We start from the raw sequence: 18,751 nt of genomic DNA, 5'->3' as shown, positions 1-18,751 counted from the left end.
TCCCCCGTGCCTCCGGGGACTTGCAGGGGGTGCCGGGCGGAGCCCCACTCTCCAAACTGCTCAGGCCGCGAAGCTACCCCGTGCTGTGTGGCCATTTAAGTGAAAGTTGATGGCGACACCGTCACACGCGGCCCCTGACACGGAACGTCCTCCATCACAGAGCGGCTGCTGGCCAGCCTGGCTGCATCCCGCCCTGCGCCCCGCCCAGCGGGAGCACGAGGGCACGAGGTGGCCGCTGGCGCTGGCCAGGGCGGGCGCCGCCCCAGCCGCGGGACAGCAGGACGGGTGGCGGCTCAGTGAGGCTTCTCCAGCTTCTCCAGCAGAAGCTCTTTTCTTTGAGGTGGGGCTGCTGGAGCAGAAGTGGAGACGGGGTTTCTGTGTCTGTCTGCCTCCCGCGGTCCCACACGGCTCTCTCGCGGCGATGACGCCGCAGGCCCCCAGCCCGCTAGTGGCGGCCTCTCCACGCAGACCGCGCAGCTTCCTTCCGGCTCAGATGCGTCCTGTCACCCGCCAGGCCTGCCAGCTGCTGCGTAGGCGGTCCTGCTGGAGCCGCTGCTCGGGGCCCCCTCAACTTGGCCAAGGGCGTCCTCCTGTCCACTGGGGCTCCGCATGGCCTGGCCGACTGAGCCCCTGCAGCCCCTCCGGTCTGGGAGACGGTGGTGTCGTGCCTCGTGGTCTCCTCCCTGCCCACGGCCAGCGCGGGGCCCGTGTGGTCCCACTTGTCTCGGCGCGCCGACGGCCTGTGAGCCAGGCGTGCCCTCCTCCCCCCTCACTGCTGACAAGTGTGACCTGTTTGTTTTTCAGTGCAAGTGGTCGAGGAAAGGCTTCGTCCGGACGAGGTGGTGCCTTGCGGACTGGTACGTCCACCGTGGTCCCCTGTGTCCCAGGATGCTCCCCCTTTAGCACTGGACACAAGCGGTGCGAGGGCACTTCCGTCAAAGGCTGCCCGACCTGACCCGACCCGACCCTTTACTCTTTGACCCTTGTTGTTCCGGCGACTCCGCGTGACACCGAGCGTGGCTGCCGGGCCCACGGCTCTGGTGTCCCAGCACCCGCTCCCGCCCGCCTCCCCATCCCGTGGGCGCCCTGGCAGCCCCTCCCCATGGCGGTCCCCCGGCTGCTGCGTCCGGCAGCGGGTCCTGCTTCCCCGACGTGCGCTCGGCCACCTGGGTTGGGCCCGGGGGACTGAGGTCCACGGTCTGCACGGTGAGGTCCTGGGGTAGGGGTGTCTCCCTGGGGAGAGGCCTGACCTGCCGCTAGCTGACCGCTTGCTCAGGCCAAGGCTGCAGCCCATCCTCAGGAGCCGCGCCCCCGTCAGGTGCCGGCGTCAGCCAGTGACCACTGCCCCCCTGCTATTTCCACGCGGGCCCCTCCTTGGGGCCACGCAGGTCAGGGCGTTCCCTGGGGCCAGGGTCCCAGAGCGCGAGAGCGGGGGAGCTGAGACAGCCGCAGCCTTCATGACCTGACCCCCCAACTCCTGCCGTTGCCCTCGGTCCCACGGGCCCCACCGGTGCAGTGTGGGAGGGGCACGGGGTGGCCGCCTGGGGTCAGTGGGTCCTCATGAGGCCATAGGAGAGAATTCGAGCTCTTTATCTGGCCCGGGGCAGTGCTGTCAGGTCAGCGCACGTGTCTCGCTGGATCTTGGGGCCCGGTGGTCCCAGCTCTGCGGGTGGCCCCCCCCACCTCGCTGTGCGGCAGGCAGGCTGCAGCGATGCCCCCAGGGCTCCCTGGGCGTGAGAGGCTGACGGGCCAAACCCGCCTCGTCACGTCCCTTCGGAAGCCCAGGCGACACTGGGCTGCCAGGGTTTCCCCACGGGTTTTCCAAGGGCTGTGAGCTTGGGGCTTCTTCTGGACGGTGAAATGAATCCCTTAGTGACCTCCATGGCACGGGGACCCCATGGTGATCACTGAGCGGCACACAGGGGCCTCGGGCTGTAGCTCCAGCTGCCCGCGGAGGAGCTGGGGCCTGGGGAGGGGCCTTGTCCCCTCCCCCTCCTCCCTGTCCCCCCTCCCCCCTGCCCCTCCCCGGCCCCCCGTTCTGAGGAAAGCTCCCGGGATCCTGTGTAGGTCCCTTTCTTCAGAGAAACGGCTCCCTTTTCCGTTGGCCGAGCACCCGCGTCCGTGTGGGGACCTCACTGTGTGAGGACCCCAGGTCTTGTGTGTCCTCTCCGACCGCACCTCGGAGGAGGACACCAGGCGTGTCCACGCTGCCCAGGCGGCAGCGTGGGTGCGCCTGTCCCGAGGAGCCAGGTGGGGTGGCGTGGGGGGGCCGCCCCAGGTGGCCGGGCAGCTCCAGCCCTCCTACGAGCTTCCTGCCTCTGTCCCCGCAGTGCCTTTGACTTGGTGAACATCCATCTTTTCCACGATGCTTCCAACCTGGTTGCCTGGGAGACCAGCCCTTCTGTGTACTCGGGGATCCGGCACAGGGCCCTGGGCTACGTGCTCGACAGGTAGGTACTGAGGGGGGCCTCCCCCGGCCCACCTCCGGGGAGGAGTGCGGCTTGCTCTTTAAGCCATTTTTCCTAGTTAGCTTTTCCCTATTTACCAAAAATAGGAAACTTGCCAACGCCGACGCAGGGATAACGCACAAAGCCCGGCCCCCCAGACCCAAGGCTCCTGCTGTCCCGTCCAGATGCGCTGGACGGCGGGTGGCCTCACTTTCTTTTCCGTCTGGGGGGGAAGAAGAGCCACGGCAGACGGAGGTCTCCTTTGGCCTGGGATCCCGCTGGCCGCGGGCTGAGTCTTCCCAGACTCTGGCCCACCCGCCGGGCTCCGGCTCCAGGCCCCTTGGAGCGGCTGGCCGGGCAGGTCTGCCGTGCCCGGCCGGGCGCCGCCTCCCGCACTGCTCTGCCCCAGCTTCCCGGCCCGGCCGCGGGCCGCTGGCCAAAGGGGAGGCAGCCTCGGTGGTCGTCGGAGTGTGCGAGCTCCTCCCGTCGCCTGCCCCGGCTCCCAGCACACCCCTCCGACTGCCCTGGCCCCCGTCACAGCTGGTTTTCAGGACCCTCCCCCCGGACCCTCTGGGGCCCTCCATCTGTCTGCGACGGTCTCATGTGACCTTTCACGGGGTCACCGCTGATGGGCCGTCGTCTGGGAAAGAAAGGGAGCTCCTCACACCCGATTAACAGGCTGCGTTTGGCCCTGATTTGCCGGAGCGCGTCCGGCGGCCGAGTCCTCAGCTGGAGTCCTCTCCCACCAGCGCCCGCGCCCTAAGTGGGGCCTTCGGGCCGCTTGGGCTTGGGGCGGGGTCTCGGACCAGGACCTCGCCAGCCTGCCCGGACCACGAGTTGTTCCTTCTGTTCCTTCTGTGCGCATACGCTCGGCCGAGACGCACCCTGGACGGAGCCGGATGGCCAGGAACCTGTCCCCGTGCCGCCATTCAGCGGGACGAGACAGTGGCCGCCAGTTCGCCTCCGGGCTGCCGGAGGTCAGGCCCCTTGCCCCCTCCGAGGCCCCCACGAGGGGGACACGGGGGTCTGCTTGCCCTCACCCCGTCCGCAGCCAGGCGCCAGCATCGCTCAGTGTGTGCCGAGGCCCCGGGCTGTCCGCCCTCGCGACAGCGGCCTGGCGCGCGCAGTGCCTTGGCTCAGGAGGAGGCCCAGGGGCGCGTGCGGTCACATCAGACTTGGGAGCGGCCCTGCTGGGAGGGGTCACCTCGCAGCGGCCAGAGCGGCCTCCCGGGGCTGCTCGGCTGGGGCGTGGCTGGGGCCCCGCGGTCCCCAGGCCCTCTCTGGGGCCTCCTTCGGGGCCTGAGCCGGCTGGATGGGGAACGAGCTGGGCTTGGCGGCTGTGGTCAGGTCGTCAGACGGATGGCCCGAGGATGTGTCACTGCCCCAGACCGCCTGTGCTCCGCGGCCCCCGGGAAAGCGGCCTCTGGGTTTCGGGCCCTTCCCCGGCTCTGCGTTCCCATGGAGGGCTTCTGTGGGGCGCTCAGCCAGCCTCATCCGGACCTCCGCCGCGCGGGGCCGGGCCGCCCGCACAAAGGGCCGCTCTGTCGGCGGTGAATGACGGGCCGCCCTTTCATCGGGGATGCTAACCTTTTGGCAGCCACCAGCAGACCGCATTCTCTCTGCCGGTTGGGAGGACAATGCCACGCTGGCCCTTTGAATGGACGCTGCCACCAACAGTTTCCCATTCAGGGCGTTGGGAACCTCCGGGAACATTGTCTGCGGCCGGCATGGACGCAGGGAAACAGTGCGGGGTCCGAGGGGAGCCCGCCTTCCCGGCTTAATCTCCCTGTAAAAAAGCCTCGCAGGCTCGCGTTTCCATCCGAGCGAGGGTGTCAGGCCCGGGAAAGGTGGCACGTCAGCCCAGGTCCTGTCCCCACGAGCTGGTGGGGGGACCTCGGGTTAAAACCGAGAGGCACCCAGTGCTGTGTTTGCAGTTTTTTCTGTGAATCCAAGATTATTCCCAAATAAAAAGCTTATTTAAAAACAAAAACGAAAGCAAAAAAGAAACCCCCTGAGAGTCAAACTCTCGTCTGAAGTGTGTGAACTTTCAGAACTGTTTACACTCCGAGCAGCGCCTGCCGTGCATGTCCCCTGCAGAGCACCGCGCCCATGACACCCTTTTGCTGCCACGGGCTTAGTGGGAAGGGTTCTCCTTGGAGATGTTGGAAAATAGGATTTCCAGTGTTAATAAAGGGCTGCCAGTGGGTTCGTCTGGGTTTTTATGGTAAATTATAACTGACGTTTTTGTGCGATAATTTTTTTGCTTTAAATCTCTTGTCCTGGGACTTCCCTGGCTGTCCAGTGGTTAAGACTCTGTGCATCCAATGCAGGGGGTGTGGGTTTGACCCCTGGTCGTGGAACTAAGATCCCACATGCCGTGAGTCGGGGCCAAAAAAAAAAAAAAAGAAAATTAAAAAAAACCCCTCTCGCTCTGCAAGGTTAAAAGAAGAAAAACCTCTAATTAGCAAAGGGCATCAGGCTCAGAGACTCTGCAGTGGGCTGTGCTGGGGCCTCTGCGCGGGGCCTGGGGTCCTGTCTGCCTGGGGGGGTGGCTCAGACCCTCCCCGGGGCGCTGGGGGGCCGTGCGGGCCGCGTGCGCCTTTGTACCCACCGTGGGGACAGGTGGTCCCTCTCCAGGCGCACAGTCACGCTCTTGGGGAGGGTTGGGGGCTTTAACTCAGCGGCAGAGACTGCAGCTCACACAGTCCTTCCTGGACTCTCCCAGCTTTCGGCCGTGAAGTGAGATTTTTTTTCCACAGGTGCCAGGGCTCTGGTGTCTCCCTGTGCGATGCGGCCTCTGCCGGGCCAGGTCCTCGGGAACATTTTTACATCACAGCTGTGAAATCTCTGCACAAAGCGCCCCTTTGTCCCCCGGTATCTCTTCACAAATACAGTCCATTGTCACAGCGCTGAAGTTAATTTGATCAGCATTGGGACATTTAACTTTTATGTCCGGTCAAAAGAGTTGTTTCATGCTCATTTGGGGCTTTCAAAGCAAATGATTGCCAGCAAAATAATGCTGCCCGGCACAATGCGGAGCAATTAGTTTCCCAGGGCGCGGCGGTGCGATGCGGCCGCCACACAGCTCCGCTTTGTCATTCCGCGGGCGGTCATCCGTCAGCTGCCAGCTGCTCAAAGACCCCCGTCTCAGGGTTTCTCTTAGGGCCGTTCCCAGAACTCGCCTCGCTGGTCAGCCAGCAGAAGAAAAGCCGCCGGTCTCCAGGCAAAGACAGGCTCCGTGCTAAGGATGCGGGTCGTCGGGACGCCCCACGTGGCCGGTGGCCCCCACCCCCCCACCCAGGCGCCCCTCAGCCTGGAGGCCCAGGGGGCCACTGTCCCGTGTCCGTTCGGAGCCCGGCTCGGACGCAGGAGTCCCGGGCCCGCCAGGCAGCGTCCTCGCCGCCCCCGCTCCTCCTCAGCCCGAGGGCTGGGCTCCCGCGTGCTCCCGGCGTCAGGCAGCCAGCGAGGCGTGGACGGCCGCGACGGAGGTCATGCGCCCTCCACTCAGCAGAGGCGGGTTCACGTCTTTCCGTGCTCGTCCTTCTGTTCAGAAGTGAAACGAGGTGCCGTCGGTGCCCCCGTGTTCTCCGCCCTGAACCCTCGTCGTACGCCCCCCCCCAGCCCCCCCGCCGTCTTCATCCAGTGCCTGTCTTTCCTGGACCCCGCGCACATCCCTGGACCGCTTGTGTGCGTTAACACGTGTGCAGTATTGTATATGTTTTTATCACGTGTTTGCATCCTCTGTTGTTTTGGGGGATGCAGGCTTCCGTGAGCCCCTTACGTGATACCCTGGAGCGTCACGCGAACGGCAGCACGGGCACCTCCCTCTCCGGCGCGTGTCCTGGCTTCGTCACTCCCCCATTCCAGCTCCACGTCCCTCGTGGCAGGTCCATCCGTGCTCGTCCACCGTCTTGCTGGCCTTCCTTTGGGGTGTTCTTGGGGCTTCGCTAGCACTCGGGACGTCTCGTCCTTCTCCGCCGGACTGTGGCCCCGCCAGCCGCTTGCTCACCCGGGCTGGGGACCGCGGGATGGTCTGCATCTCCCGAAAGCCGCTGACATTCAGCATTGTTTCCGACGTTCTTTGGTATCAGAAGTCTTAAAGCCTCCCTCGGCTGTCTGAGCTTCCAGCTCTTGTTGTCTCTTCCGGGTACGTCGGGGAACTGAGTGGCCCCAGGAGGCTAGGAGTCTTCTCTGCTTCTCTGGCTTGTGGTGGCATCTGAGCAGAAAAGGCGTATTTAAAATTATGATGTTATTTAAAGAACGAATGAGAGAGCTGCCGACGGGCAGCTCAGCCTGACGCCTGCAGGAGGTCTCCCCCCACAGCCCGGCCCTGGAGACCGTTGTCATCGAAGGGAGCACGGACACCAGAGGGTGACAAACAGCGATGTGATTGAGAAGTGCCGGCCATGGTGGGGCCTGAACCCTTCCTGTTCCCCCCGACAGAGCGGGGAACCTGGCCCCCCCGACAGAGGCAGCCTCGTGGGCTGGAGGACATCTCTGTGCACAGACAGGAAACTCAGGCCCCGGCTGGAGCCGGACCAACCGTGCAGATTACTGGAGAGCCCGCGGCCACGACGCACCTCGTTGCCCTCAGCTCTGGAGGCCGCGGTTCTGGGGTCAGGGGCCAGCGTGGTCCGGCTCTGGAGAGGCCCCTTCCTGCTGGAAGGGGCTTCCTTCTTCCTGTGTTCTCAGGTGGCAGAAGAAGCCCTGGTGCCTCTTCTTACGAGGACACCTGTCCCATCGGGTCAGGGCCCACCCTCACGGCCCCATTTGACCTGGATCATCTCCTGAGAGCTCCGTCTCCAGTACTGTCTCAACGGGCTGGGCTTCAATGTAAGACTTCAGGGACAGTCCAGCGCCCGCGGGGCCTCGTGGCCTCATTCCAACGGCCGAGCTCCGGCCAGCAGCAGGCTGAGAGCAGAGGGGCATTTCAGAAGCGGGGCGCGGTCCCTGGAAGCCTACGGGAAGGAGTGGGTTCTGTAAACAGCCAGGGCGGCTGCCCCGGTGCCCTCCTTCTTCTGCTGCCCGAGGGTGTGGCCTTACTGTCCCCTGGTCCACCCCACGCAAGTGGCCAAGGGTTCATGTGTCACCCGTGCGGGGGAGCCCCGGGCCCAGCCCCAGGGTGCCTGCTGCTGCGGGCAGTGTGGGTGACCTCACAGGTCACTGGGGCGCCGGCTGGCGGGGCATGCGTGCCGGCACGCGTCGCTGGGACTTGGCTCAGGTTCCGTCCCCCAGATGTGTCCTTCCTGCCTTCGCACGGGATCCTCCTCCTCTGTCTCTGCCTCGGGTGCGTCTGGGACAACCCACCCCCCCACAGGCTCCCTCAGGCCTGCAGCTGTCACAATAGGGGACTGTCCCCCAGGGCAGCCAGTCCCCCCGGCCCAAGCCCGAGGCCGGCACCCGGAGCAGAGTGAAGCCGTGAGAATAGCTTCCAGGAAGGTCGGTCTGTAGAAGGCAGCTTAGATGCACGTGTGCTAAACCCTTCGACCCGACGCTGTAAGACTAAGGGAAACTCTGAAGACCCTGAAGTCGGCGGCCAGTCGTAGGAACCTCCTGCCGTCCATGCTTCGCTATTGCAACTTGTTTGACCTGCGCGCACGGCCTCTCCCAGATCTGAGACGAAAGCTGAGGTCGGTTTCCACCACGTTTAGTAGCTAAAAATAACGAAGGAAGGACGCTGGAGTGCAGCCTGCTGGGCGGGCCCGATGGCCCCTTGTCTGCGCCGCCGCCCGGCGTCCTGTCCGAGGCCCGAGCCGCCCCCGGTAGAAACGTGTGACCTCAGGTATTTGATCTGTGGCCCCTTCAGGGCTGTCGCCTCTCATCGGTCTCTTCAAGCCGCGAGGCGTCCTCGGCCCCTTCCTTCCGCACAGGCAGCCTGAGCGGGTGGGGACACTTCGGCACAGCAAGGTTCCTCGCACCATGAAATCGCCCGTCAAAACAGAAAGACAGGGCTTCCCTGGTGGCGCAGCGGTTGAGAGTCCGCCTGCCGATGCAGGGGATGCGGGTTCGCGCCCCGGTCCGGGAGGATTCCACGTGCCGCGGAGCGGCTGGGCCCGTGAGCCGTGGCCGCTGAGCCTGCGCGTCCGGAGCCTGTGCTCCGCAACGGGAGAGGCCACAACAGTGAGAGGCCCGCGTACCGCAAAAAAACCAACCAACCAAACAAACAAAAAAAACAAAACAGAAAGACACTCCGTTCTCAGGGCCTAAAACATTGATTTTTATGGCTCTTCTTGTAATTCTCTTTCTGAATTAGGCACATGGTATTGATGTGGACCTACTTTTTAATCATAATAGCTACTGACAAGGTAATTAATTTTAAAACAACGCTTTTTTCCTGCTGGCCCAAATGGCACTATGTTGAAATTAAAAGTGAGGGCTGCGGGCCGCGGTCTGGCGCTCGGGCGACCGCTTCCCCGTGACAGCCCTTCCATCTCGCCTCGGACGCCGATGTTATTAATGGGATCAGGCCATTACATCAAAAGGAGCAGGGCACGGAAAGATGATAAAGTTTAGGATTTTAATGATAGAATTACAAGATCCGAGACAAGCTGATGAAATCACGTCACCCACCAGTCACCGCGGGCCACCCCGTCCGTCACCAGAAAGAGGCCGCGGGGGCCGGGTTCCAGGAAGGCCGCCAGATGCAGCGTTCTTTCCCTCCGAACCCCCAGAGCTCTTTAAAGTTGGTTTAGTCCCATATTAAATCTGAAATTTGTTATCTTTTAAAAAGGAAATTACCTCTAAATGGATTCTGGCATTTAATTAGCCAAATCGTCTTTTGCTTCCCCGGTGCGGTGTAGGCTGTCTGCACTGCTTCCTGGTCCCCCGTCTCCCACCCGGCCGTCAGCGGCGAGGACGCTCAGCCGGGCTCGTGCTCCACCCAGATCGTCTGATGCCCGCCTGCCTCCACGTGCCTCCCGGGAAACCGCCCACGTGGGGGCCGGGGCCCGGGCCCGACCTCCTGCGGGACCCTCGGCTCCTGGGCCCCTGGCCGCCTCCCCCGCGGCCCCCTGGAGCAGGAGAGCTAGCGTGGCCGTGACCTCCAGCGCCTTCAGGCACCTTCCAAGGCTTCGACCCCAGGAGACGTGGAGCTCCAGCCTTTCCTGCCACAGGGCTGGAGCCCGGCCTTCTAAGCCAAGATTCAAGGCAAATGCTCTGGCTCCAGGGATAGTTGAGGACCGAGGGGCGCTGCGTGCGCTCTGGCCTCACGTGTGAGCCGTGTCCCCATCGCCTTGCTCATGTGTCGCGTGTGACCCGACACCACGTTAAGTGTGAGAAGCCGCAAGAGAGCGGCCGGTTCGCCTGTGAACGCAGGGGTTTCTCCACTTGCCACACCGACTTTTCTCAAGGACGTTGTTCTCTGGGCTTCTTAATAAACAGAAGCTGACACACCCTCGGGATAAAATGTGTAGGTTTACAGTGGACGTTTAAAGTGTTTCTGCCCGGGAAGCGTGACAGCTCGCCCTGCTTCCTTCAGCAAATCAAGTCGAAGCTGCGGTTTGGTTTAGTTTTTCTTAAAAAAAATAAATAAAAAGAACGAAAGGAAGGAGAAGTGACCTTGAGTGGCCTGAGGCCCGAGTGGCGGCGGTGAGGAGGTGCCGTGTGACCACTGAGCCCAGACCTCGCGGGGTCCCCGGCGCGGTGCCGGCTTGCTCCCCAGCCCCCTGCCCCGGGGACACCCCGACGGGCACCCCCCAGGCCCCTGTTTGGAGGCAGCCTTGCTGAGCCGGGGGCGTGGGGAGACGGGGCTGAGGCCGGGAGGTGCCCCCGAGGGCCTCCGGGCGGTCTGGGGCCCACGGGCCTCGGGGAGCTGCAGGGACTGGCGGTCCGGCCCTTGCGCTGGGGCTGCGCGGCTGCTGGGTGCAGAGCGGGTGACGTGGGGTCGCAGAGCCCTGAGGCTGGAGGGTGAGGGCACTGGGGGTGGCCCCCGTGTCCACCCCCAGGCACAGGCCCCGGGACCGCAGGCGTCTCTGGCCTCCACACACCGCCGGCCATCACTCGGCAGGGCCGCACTGAATAGCTCCGTTTGGGGGTGTTTTAAACAACAGCGTGGCGGAGCCCCAGTGGTTGTGTCTCTCATCCGCCCACTGGTCCCGGGAGGCGTCCCGGGAGTGACGTTGCTGCTCCCCCTTTCGCGGTGGGGCCTGTGCACCGGGTCCCCCTCCCGGAAGATGGGCGACCACGGAGCCCGTGCCCCGGTGTCCGGACGGTGGGACACCCTGTCGGCCTTGCCCGGGACGTGTGCACGTTCTCTGAGGTATTTTCTTCTTCCGAAGTTGTTGAAGGGCAGAAGAGATTCACTTTCTTCAAGACGGCTCGGATAGCCTCCTGCTGACAGACAGTCGGTGGGGGCGGGTTCCCCCACCCCACCCGCAGGCGCCAGGTGGGTGGGACGGGGTGGGGTACACGGCCGGTCCTGGATGCACGGCAACCCCGAGGCCGGCCCGCCGGCCTCCCTGTGTTTTCATCCCTGAGCGACGTCTCCTCCACGGAAAGATTTAACTTTTAACACAAGAAGCGACGTTACTGGTTAACTGCACTGTTAGTGACAATCTGTTAAAATACGTCCTTTGTCTTCAAATTCGCATGTGTGAGAATCAGTCCAGCTAAACAGGAAAACAAGACTTTTTGTGGAATTTAGCTATGTGATAACAGCAATTAACATGCAAGAAAATATGAAAACAGCCGAGACAATTCCTAGAAGAATTTCAACAAGCGGGGCTTCCCCATAAGAAGTCCTGTGATTTAAAAGCATACGGGAATAGATAAAAGATCAGCAGAAAAGGAGGGTCTCAAAAAGACCCGTGTAATCTAGGGACTCCTGTTCTGTACAAACTCAAGGGGAAGAGGATTGAATGTGTAATAAAGGGCATGGATCGGTCGGCTGTTGGGAGAATCGATAAACTAAGATCCCTTCTTCACACGTAATTCCAGATGGATTAAAGGCTGCCCTACAGACTCTGCCAGGAGGACGAGAGAAGGACTTGTCGGGAATCGGCCTTGCGGGGAGAAGGGCCAGCAGCTGGGGGGACGTGGGCGTGTCTCCTGCGTGAAAATTAAGGCTCGTGCGTGACAGGTCCCGTGAGCACAGACAGAGCATCACACTTTACAGGGACACTCTTGGAGTTGAAACAGCAGGAGGCAAGGAACCAGAAAGGAAAGCAGGCCAGGCGCGAGCAGGAGCCCCCAGCCCGCCGTCCCCGGGGGTGCGGACGGGACTGTCCCTCCAGCCCAGCGGCCACCGTCATGAAACAGCGGTGATGTCATCGCTGTCAGTCACCTTTCCTTCCTCAGGCTAATGAATCAAGTTGGGAACGCCGCTCCCCGGGGTTGGGGTCCGGACGGGGCAGGGCCGGCGTCACCCGGGTTTCTTGGTGCCGGCCAGAAATTTCTGAGTTGATCTGGGTGAGGGGTGCTCCCGTCTTTTGCCCGCCTGTAATATTTATTTTCTCAGAGTCCATCGCAGCACGCGGGCCATGGGGACGGCGCCCCCCCGCCCCCGGGCCCCTGGGCCGTGCTGCTCTATCTCAGCGGGGGTGTCAGTGCAGCCACCAACCAGTGGGTGGCGGAACTGGGGACCTGGGTCACCGAACCCCCCTTCCCTTCTGCCCAGACCACACGTCTGCTCTGCGGGTTGTCTTCTTAGCCGTGGTTTGTGTTCTGCTTTGAGTTGGAAGTGACCCGCCCTTTGCTTCCTTTGCCCTTGAGGCCAGCGCAGCCAGGACCCTGCTGCCACCAAGGGCGGGGAGGGGGTGGGGGAGCGAGTGAGCGGAGGATCGGGGTTGGGTGGTGTCCTGGCCTCTTACTGGGGAAGAGAGGTCTGTACGGGGCCGGGGTGGGGGCGACGCTGACATATCACTGTCACGTTTGCCGCGTCTGCGTTTCTCAGCTGAAGAATCTCTATGAAATAAATTGTGATTGATTTAAAATACGTGGAAAAAGTTTTTTGAGCAAAGGCGATACCTAGCTTCAGAAAAGACCACATAGTCGCTCGTACTTTGTAGCTTCCAAACATCCACGTGGGGATAAGCTACAACGCTGAGAATGAGGTCAGGTGTCCACCACCGACGGGAGGAACCGTCCACGGGCCAGACGGAGGCGTCCTGGGCTCGTGTGGCTCACCCGCTCCTGGAGGCTCTCCCGCGTCTGGCGTAAGGCGTGGCCCTTTTCCTTCCCTGGTGCAGGCTGTCGTTTCCCGCCAAACGTGGTTTTCACGGGCCCGGCCCAGCGGATGGGACCGTGCTGGCAAGCGGGGCGCCGTCTGAGGAACGCGTGTTGAGCACAGTCGCTAGGGTGCAAGCGTCCTTCAGCGGGAGGCAGTAGGAAATGCGTGGTGGGGAGCCCGGGGAGAGGCCGGGCGTGGTGGGCCTTGTGCCTCAGTAACCCCCTCTCCTTCTCTCCTCCCAGAATCATTGACCAGCGATTCGAGAAAGCGTCCTACTTTGTCTTTGGCGATTTCAACTTCCGGCTGGATTCCAAGTCCGTGGTGGAGGTAGGCCACGCTGGGAGCCTCACGCGTGTTCAGTTGTGTTGGGAAAAGCGTGGAAGCCCGTGATCCTCGACGGGCGCGTTCCCACCGTCCTGCTCACTGGTTCTATTTAAGGCAGAAACTCCTAATGGAGAACGTTTTACTGTCAAAAGGGGGCTGTTACGGGAGCCCCTCAGAACGAGTAGCTGGGTAGCGGTCGGGCCGCCAGCCGTCGGCACACGTGTGCTGAGCCTGGAGGTTCCGCTGTTGACCGTCGGGAGAGGAAAGAGAAGGAAGCTACCTGTGAAAAGGCAGCCCCTGGTCGGCTGTACGCGCCGGTCCCCCCCAGCTGTGGGACTCTCCTGGGTGACCTCGGGCCCCTGGGTGACGCTCCCGCTGAGTAGCAGGCGCAGGTGGAACCTGGATGGGCACCAGCCGCGAGGCGCCCGGGTCAGAAGGCCAGCTCGTCGGCCCCACCAGGTCCCGCCACGTGGCCTGGAGCGCGGTCTCCTCTGCATGGGGCCAGCTTCTCCCCGACGGTCCGCGGCCCTGAGCCCCGCTGCCGTGCCTGCCCCTCTCTCCTGGGGCTGCACTGCTGATGGCAGTGCCCCAGGCCGCAGCAAAGGGGGGCCCGCCGGCCACCCGAGGTGAGCGGGTCCACGCAGGCCCGGGTGCAGGAGGGAGACCACAGCGTGCAGGGTCCAGCCCAGGCCTGTCCAGAGCGGGGCACACACAGGCGTGCGCGTGCAGTGATGGTGGAAACAGCAGGGGGAGACCCCGGTGGTCCCCTCGTCATCTTCCCTTGGTGTCTCAGGTACAAGTAATCCTCCCTCCTCGGCAGAAGGTTCTCTCTTAAAACTGAGCAGTGAGAGGTGCCCGAGTGTGGGGAGGGGGCTTTCGACCACTCATAGTCTTTTCAAATAGACACATGAATTCCCCTGAGGACCATAAAATCCTGCATTTGGTTCTCCTGACTTTTCCCCCCCTCATTTTGAGTTTGGCTCAATCAGCAACCTGGATTCAAGGTCCCAAGGGTTCCGCGCCTTCGAGCCACGGGTGCGGTGCCCGCCTGTTGAAATCCGCTGGTGCACGTGTGATGCTGTGAGGGCTGTGGGGGGAGCCCGGGCCAGTGCCCGCAGGCCAGGCGCCCTCAACAACAGCGCCTCCTGTGGTAATTTTAGCCGTGCTGGTTTTCCTGGGGTGAGCCCCCAAGCGCAGATCACTTCTGGCTGGTACTTGGGCCCAGTGAGCCTGCTGTGCCGGAACGGCCTCTCTCCTCGCCCGAGGGCCCCGCCTGAAGGGCCCTGGACAGACCGGAGCTGATGGACGGGAGCCGCCAGCCGCAGGCGCATTGGGAAAAGGTCCGGGAGGTTTCCAAAGTGGCCTTTTCTTTGCCAGGAGAACAAATGCCACAGAAAGGGCGGCGGCTCTGGACGCGGGCAGAATTGTCACGGGACGTGTGATGCGTGCGGGGCTCCGGTTTCCACGGGGGGCGCTGAGCTGGGCGCGTGGCTGGCGGCCGGGAGGCTCCTGCAGAGTCGTGATTTCCTTTCCTTACCGAGTGGGAAGCGGAAGGACACGGCCCTGGGCGTGAGCAGGCGTGAGGGGGGCGTGAGCGGAGCTGGGCCGACTACGCGTGGTCGTGACACGTGTGGCTGCCGCTGATCACGCGACTGACTCCCTCCCCTTCCCCAGACTTCTCTGCGCGGCACCCTTTCTCCTGACCCTTCACCTTCAGACCGTGGCTTGACCTCAGGGACCCGTCGTAGCTCCTAGAGGAAGGACTCCCGCCACCCAGTGACTGCACAGGTGGCCGGTGCCGGCCGGGGTCATGATGGACCCTGGACCCGGCCAGGGCGGCGCTGCCCACGGCTGGGCCACTCCATCCTTCTGTGTTTCCTCCCAGGGGTGGCAGCCCAGCCCCGGTATCATCAGGATGTCGGGGTTGGTGGTACCGGACCCACGGCCACACGTCCTTGACCGTGAGCGAGAGGCGGCAGAGCCTGAGCAGGGACGCAGGCGCTCGCTTCCTGTTCAGGAACAGCCCGAGGTCGCCCCCCGAGCAGCAGAGCTTTGAGGACCAGACCGCGGAGGAGGGAGCGGGCTCGCCCCCGAGTGCTGAGGGGCCACCTGGCCTGTGGATCCACATGAGACCCCCGAGGGGCGCATTGTTCTGAAGGCCACCGGGGGCCCCAAGCATCTCCAAGGACCAGCAGCCTGAAAGTTCCGGGCCAATCGCCTCGATATTTGGTGGACTGCCCCGGTTTTAATAAGTTCCTCTTCTTTCAGGAAAGTACAGGGGATGTTCGTTCTTGAGCGCTTTTCCAGCTAATTAGCTGACTTAAGGAACTACGTGAAATGCTGTTTTTTGTAGGCCGTTCTCACAAACGGCTGATTTTTCAGGGAGGCGGAACTCTGTGCACAAGCTTCCCCTCCTGGGCCCCTGCGGACCCCGCCTTGGCCTCCCCGGCCCTCGGCTTCCCTAGGCCTGGCCGCCGCTGGACCCGCCCCCGGCCTTGGTGTCCCGCCGTCCGGGCAGCTGGTGAGCACACGTGGGAAGGTGTGGGCCGCTGGGTGTCTGCCCCCTCCCTGTGTGGGCGACTGTGTGTGAGGTCAGGCGCAGAGCGGCGGTTCCGCGGCTGGTAAGAGTCACAGACGTTAGGCATCTGTGTGGCCCCTTCCCCCAGGAGGTCATTTCCTAAACAGTCAATCATCCGTCCGCTCCAGGCTAGGTATTTCCACGTGCCTTAATCGCAAGCCCCTTGGACTGTGCTGGGGACCCCATGTCAGTGGTCCTGAGAGGTCAGAGGGACCCACGGCAGGGACGGGTCCTGGGCACGCGAGGGCTGACCCAGGCGGGCCGCCCCCCACAGGGGGGGCAGGAAGCAGGGGCCCTCCGCCCCGCCCGCCCCGTCCGCCCCGTCCGCCCCGTCCCGCGCGCGTGCAGGAGAGCGGGTTCCGGTGAGAGGGCGTGGCTAGGAGGGTCTTCGGCCCGAGAAGGTCCCACTGCACCCCAACCGGACGTGGTCGTTTTGAGGAGCAGCTGTTCCCAGCGGGCCTGGTTGTAGGCGTCAGGCTTGGCGGAGCGGGGTGGCTCCAGGAGACCCTCGTCCTCCGGGCACACGGAGTCTCCCTCGCGGAATCGGCAGCTTCACCCAGGGCTCCGTTCAGCCTCCTCGCAGCCTCTTCTGGGAGCCGCCCGGAGTGTGGCAGCGCATCTAAGTGGACCTGAATGCCACCAGGACACCCCCGCAGCCCCGAGCTCTGGGCTTGCCCACGACAGCTCGCTGGACACTGCCCCTGCCCCGCTGCTGCCAGGGCGTGTTGGCTCTGGCTGTGCACCCGCACACGTGAGAAGCCCAGTGCTCCGTTGTCCGGGGCTGTGAGCTTGGCACTTTCAAAGGAGGGAGGAATCAGTAGCGTTTAATTGAATTATTTGCTCGATGAATAAACAGATGTGTCTAAGATTTGTGCATTAATTTTTGGACGGTTTTCTTGTGCACGTGGTTCTTTAAACCATACGGTCCATCTATCCTGTGGATAAATGGCTGTTCAGTTGACGAAAACGTACATCTCTGCACCCAGTTTACTATGTAAGTAAAGCAGACCAATGGGAAATTTTTACTCCCAACACGTGGAGTATGATTTTTGGTCTAGCGAGTTTTTAGGACCGTTTGGTCAAATGAAGACCTTAGCCCCAGGAATTAAAGACCGTCTTCTCCTCACGCCTCATCAACACAGTCATCAACTGTTCATGAAACGTCCAGGCTGTGCAGGGAGCAGCCAGTCAGTCCTGAGGCTGAGCGCCCTGGCGGAGAAGCAGGGATCCATCGGGGGAATTGTAGGAGGATAGCGTGGCGCCTGACACCCGGACCCCACCCTTGCGCCCGCGTGTCCCCTCCGGGTTGCCACGTCACCTTTGGCCCCAGATGTGTCCAGCTGATCAAGAAAATGATAATGAACTTGGTGTGTTCTGAAGTTCCCACGGAAGACACAGCTTGTGCCTGGTGGCACCTTCCTGTGTTGTGTTTCGTGTCCCCACCTGTGCCAGTGTTCTGGGACAGACCGGGCGGCTGGGACACCAGTCTCGAGGCAGAAGTCTGAGGTCGGGGTCGGGGGGCTCCCTCCTGCTGCCTCCTCGGCTCTGGTGGCCCAGGCGTCCCTGGGCTGTGGCCGCGGCACCGCAGCCTCTGCTCTGTCCTCACGTGGCTCCCCCCTGCCTCACTTTCCTTGTGAGGACAGTCACTGGACTTGGGCCACCCTGAATCCAAGGTGAGCTCGGCTCGAGAACGTTGACCAATCACGTCTGCCAAGGCCCTAGTTGACAAAACAGTCGTGGGCTGAGGTCTGGGTGGACGTGAACTTGGGGACGCTCTGCAGCCCCCTTCCTGCCAGAGGCCCGTTTCCTCTCCCACCGCTGGAGAGATCGATGCTAACTCAGAAAACATACTTGTGGACAAAGCTAGCTCTAAAGGTTTAACTGAAAAAAACCAAGTTTCTTTTGTTGAAGATTAATTTCAGTAGTGTTCGTTAAGCTACCTGTTAAGGTCTTGAATTTTAAAGCACCGTGGAAGCGCCTCTTGGAACATCACAGTCTGCTGGCTGGCATGGCTTTTTGAAAGGGTTTCTCACTGTGGAAACAACTTAGAGAAACTTTGTGGACACCAGAGGAAAGGTCTCCAAATTTTCCCGAAAGGCTGTTAGACCAAGTGGACGGCTTCTCGAGGCCTGCCAGCCGTCCCAGCTCCCAGAATGTGCAGAGCAGCGTGAGAACGCGGCCGCCCGGTGTTCCGTGGCTGCGGGACACCTCTTCAGGGGCTTTGCCTGTTACAGGAGAGCCTTGTAGGGAGGCGAAGGCGGCCACTTCTTGGGACTTGCACAGCCGGGGGTCAGCGGGGCGCATTTGGGGATGGGCCGCCTGGTGGGCAAGGCCTGGCTGGGGCCACAGGGTCCTGCAGGTTCTCAGGCAGTGCTCGGCGGCATCACTGAGGGTGGAGGCGGCCTCCAGGTGGGCACCGGGGCACCGGGAAGAGGGGGAGGGGCCTGGGATGCAGGCAGCTCATCCTGCGCCCCACCCCCGCCAAGGACTGTGCCCAGGGGGTGCAGGCACCTGCCCTTTCCTTCCGAACAACACGGCCCAGGAAAGAGCACCGGTCAGAGCCAGGCGCACCAAGGCTCGAGCCAGGGCCCCGGCCTGGAACTGTCCCTTCCCCAGGTGAGCGGCTGCCCTCAGCGGTGACCCTCTAGAGACCCCGGCGTTTCGTGCCTACAGACTGGGTCCTGGGGTGGGAGGGGCCGTGCAGGCCCCGACCCGTGGAGGTGGCCGATGACCCCCTTGAAGAGGAAAGTTGAGGCCATCCTTTGTGCCGGCCCAACGAGAAGCCGGCTTGGCTGGGCTTTGGTGTTGGTTGCTGGTCCCCCACTAGAGCGGCAGGTGCACCCTCCCCAGCCCTGGGCCCCGGGGATGCCCAGGGACGCCCTGCCTCTGGTGCTCACCCCGCCAAGCTCCTGGAAGCTTCCAGAGGGGAGTCAGGTGCTTCCGGAAACAGGAGCATCCTGCCCAGCAGGGAGAAAGAGGCTGCGAACGTTCACCCTGGGCTGCAGCGGGCAGGGGCTTCTGGAAGGACAAGTCGGCCGGGGGCTCCAGGGCAAGTTGGAGACCCGCCGGTCCTCTGCAGCAAGGGGTCGCGGGCATCTTGCTGGCACCAGCGTCGGAAAGAAGTGCTTTGTGCGAAGTGAATGGCTGCCCCTCCCACGCCCGGAATTAGAGCTTCGCGTTTCAGATGCAAATTAATACAAACATGCTCGCAGAGCAGAACTGAAAAGATGATCCTGT

General features: G+C 62.8%; 1 protein-coding gene across 3 annotated transcripts in view; it reads left to right on the top strand.

The window, feature by feature from the left end:
* INPP5A (inositol polyphosphate-5-phosphatase A) overlaps positions 1-18,751 on the top strand; it is a 178,437-nt gene that overhangs the window by 129,438 nt on the left and 30,248 nt on the right. For all 3 annotated transcript variants that reach the window (XM_059054989.2, XM_059054988.2, XM_067023792.1), the window contains exons 7-9: positions 805-857; positions 2,331-2,450; positions 12,855-12,939. In XM_059054989.2, coding sequence (XP_058910972.1) covers positions 805-857; positions 2,331-2,450; positions 12,855-12,939 — 258 coding nt within the window. The remainder of the gene's footprint in view (positions 1-804; positions 858-2,330; positions 2,451-12,854; positions 12,940-18,751) is intronic.

The sequence above is a fragment of the Kogia breviceps genome, chromosome 2 (assembly GCF_026419965.1).
Source record: "Kogia breviceps isolate mKogBre1 chromosome 2, mKogBre1 haplotype 1, whole genome shotgun sequence".
NCBI lineage: Eukaryota > Metazoa > Chordata > Mammalia > Artiodactyla > Physeteridae > Kogia > Kogia breviceps.
Note: the sequence above shows the minus strand (reverse complement) of the source record. Positions and strands in the feature narration are given on the sequence as shown.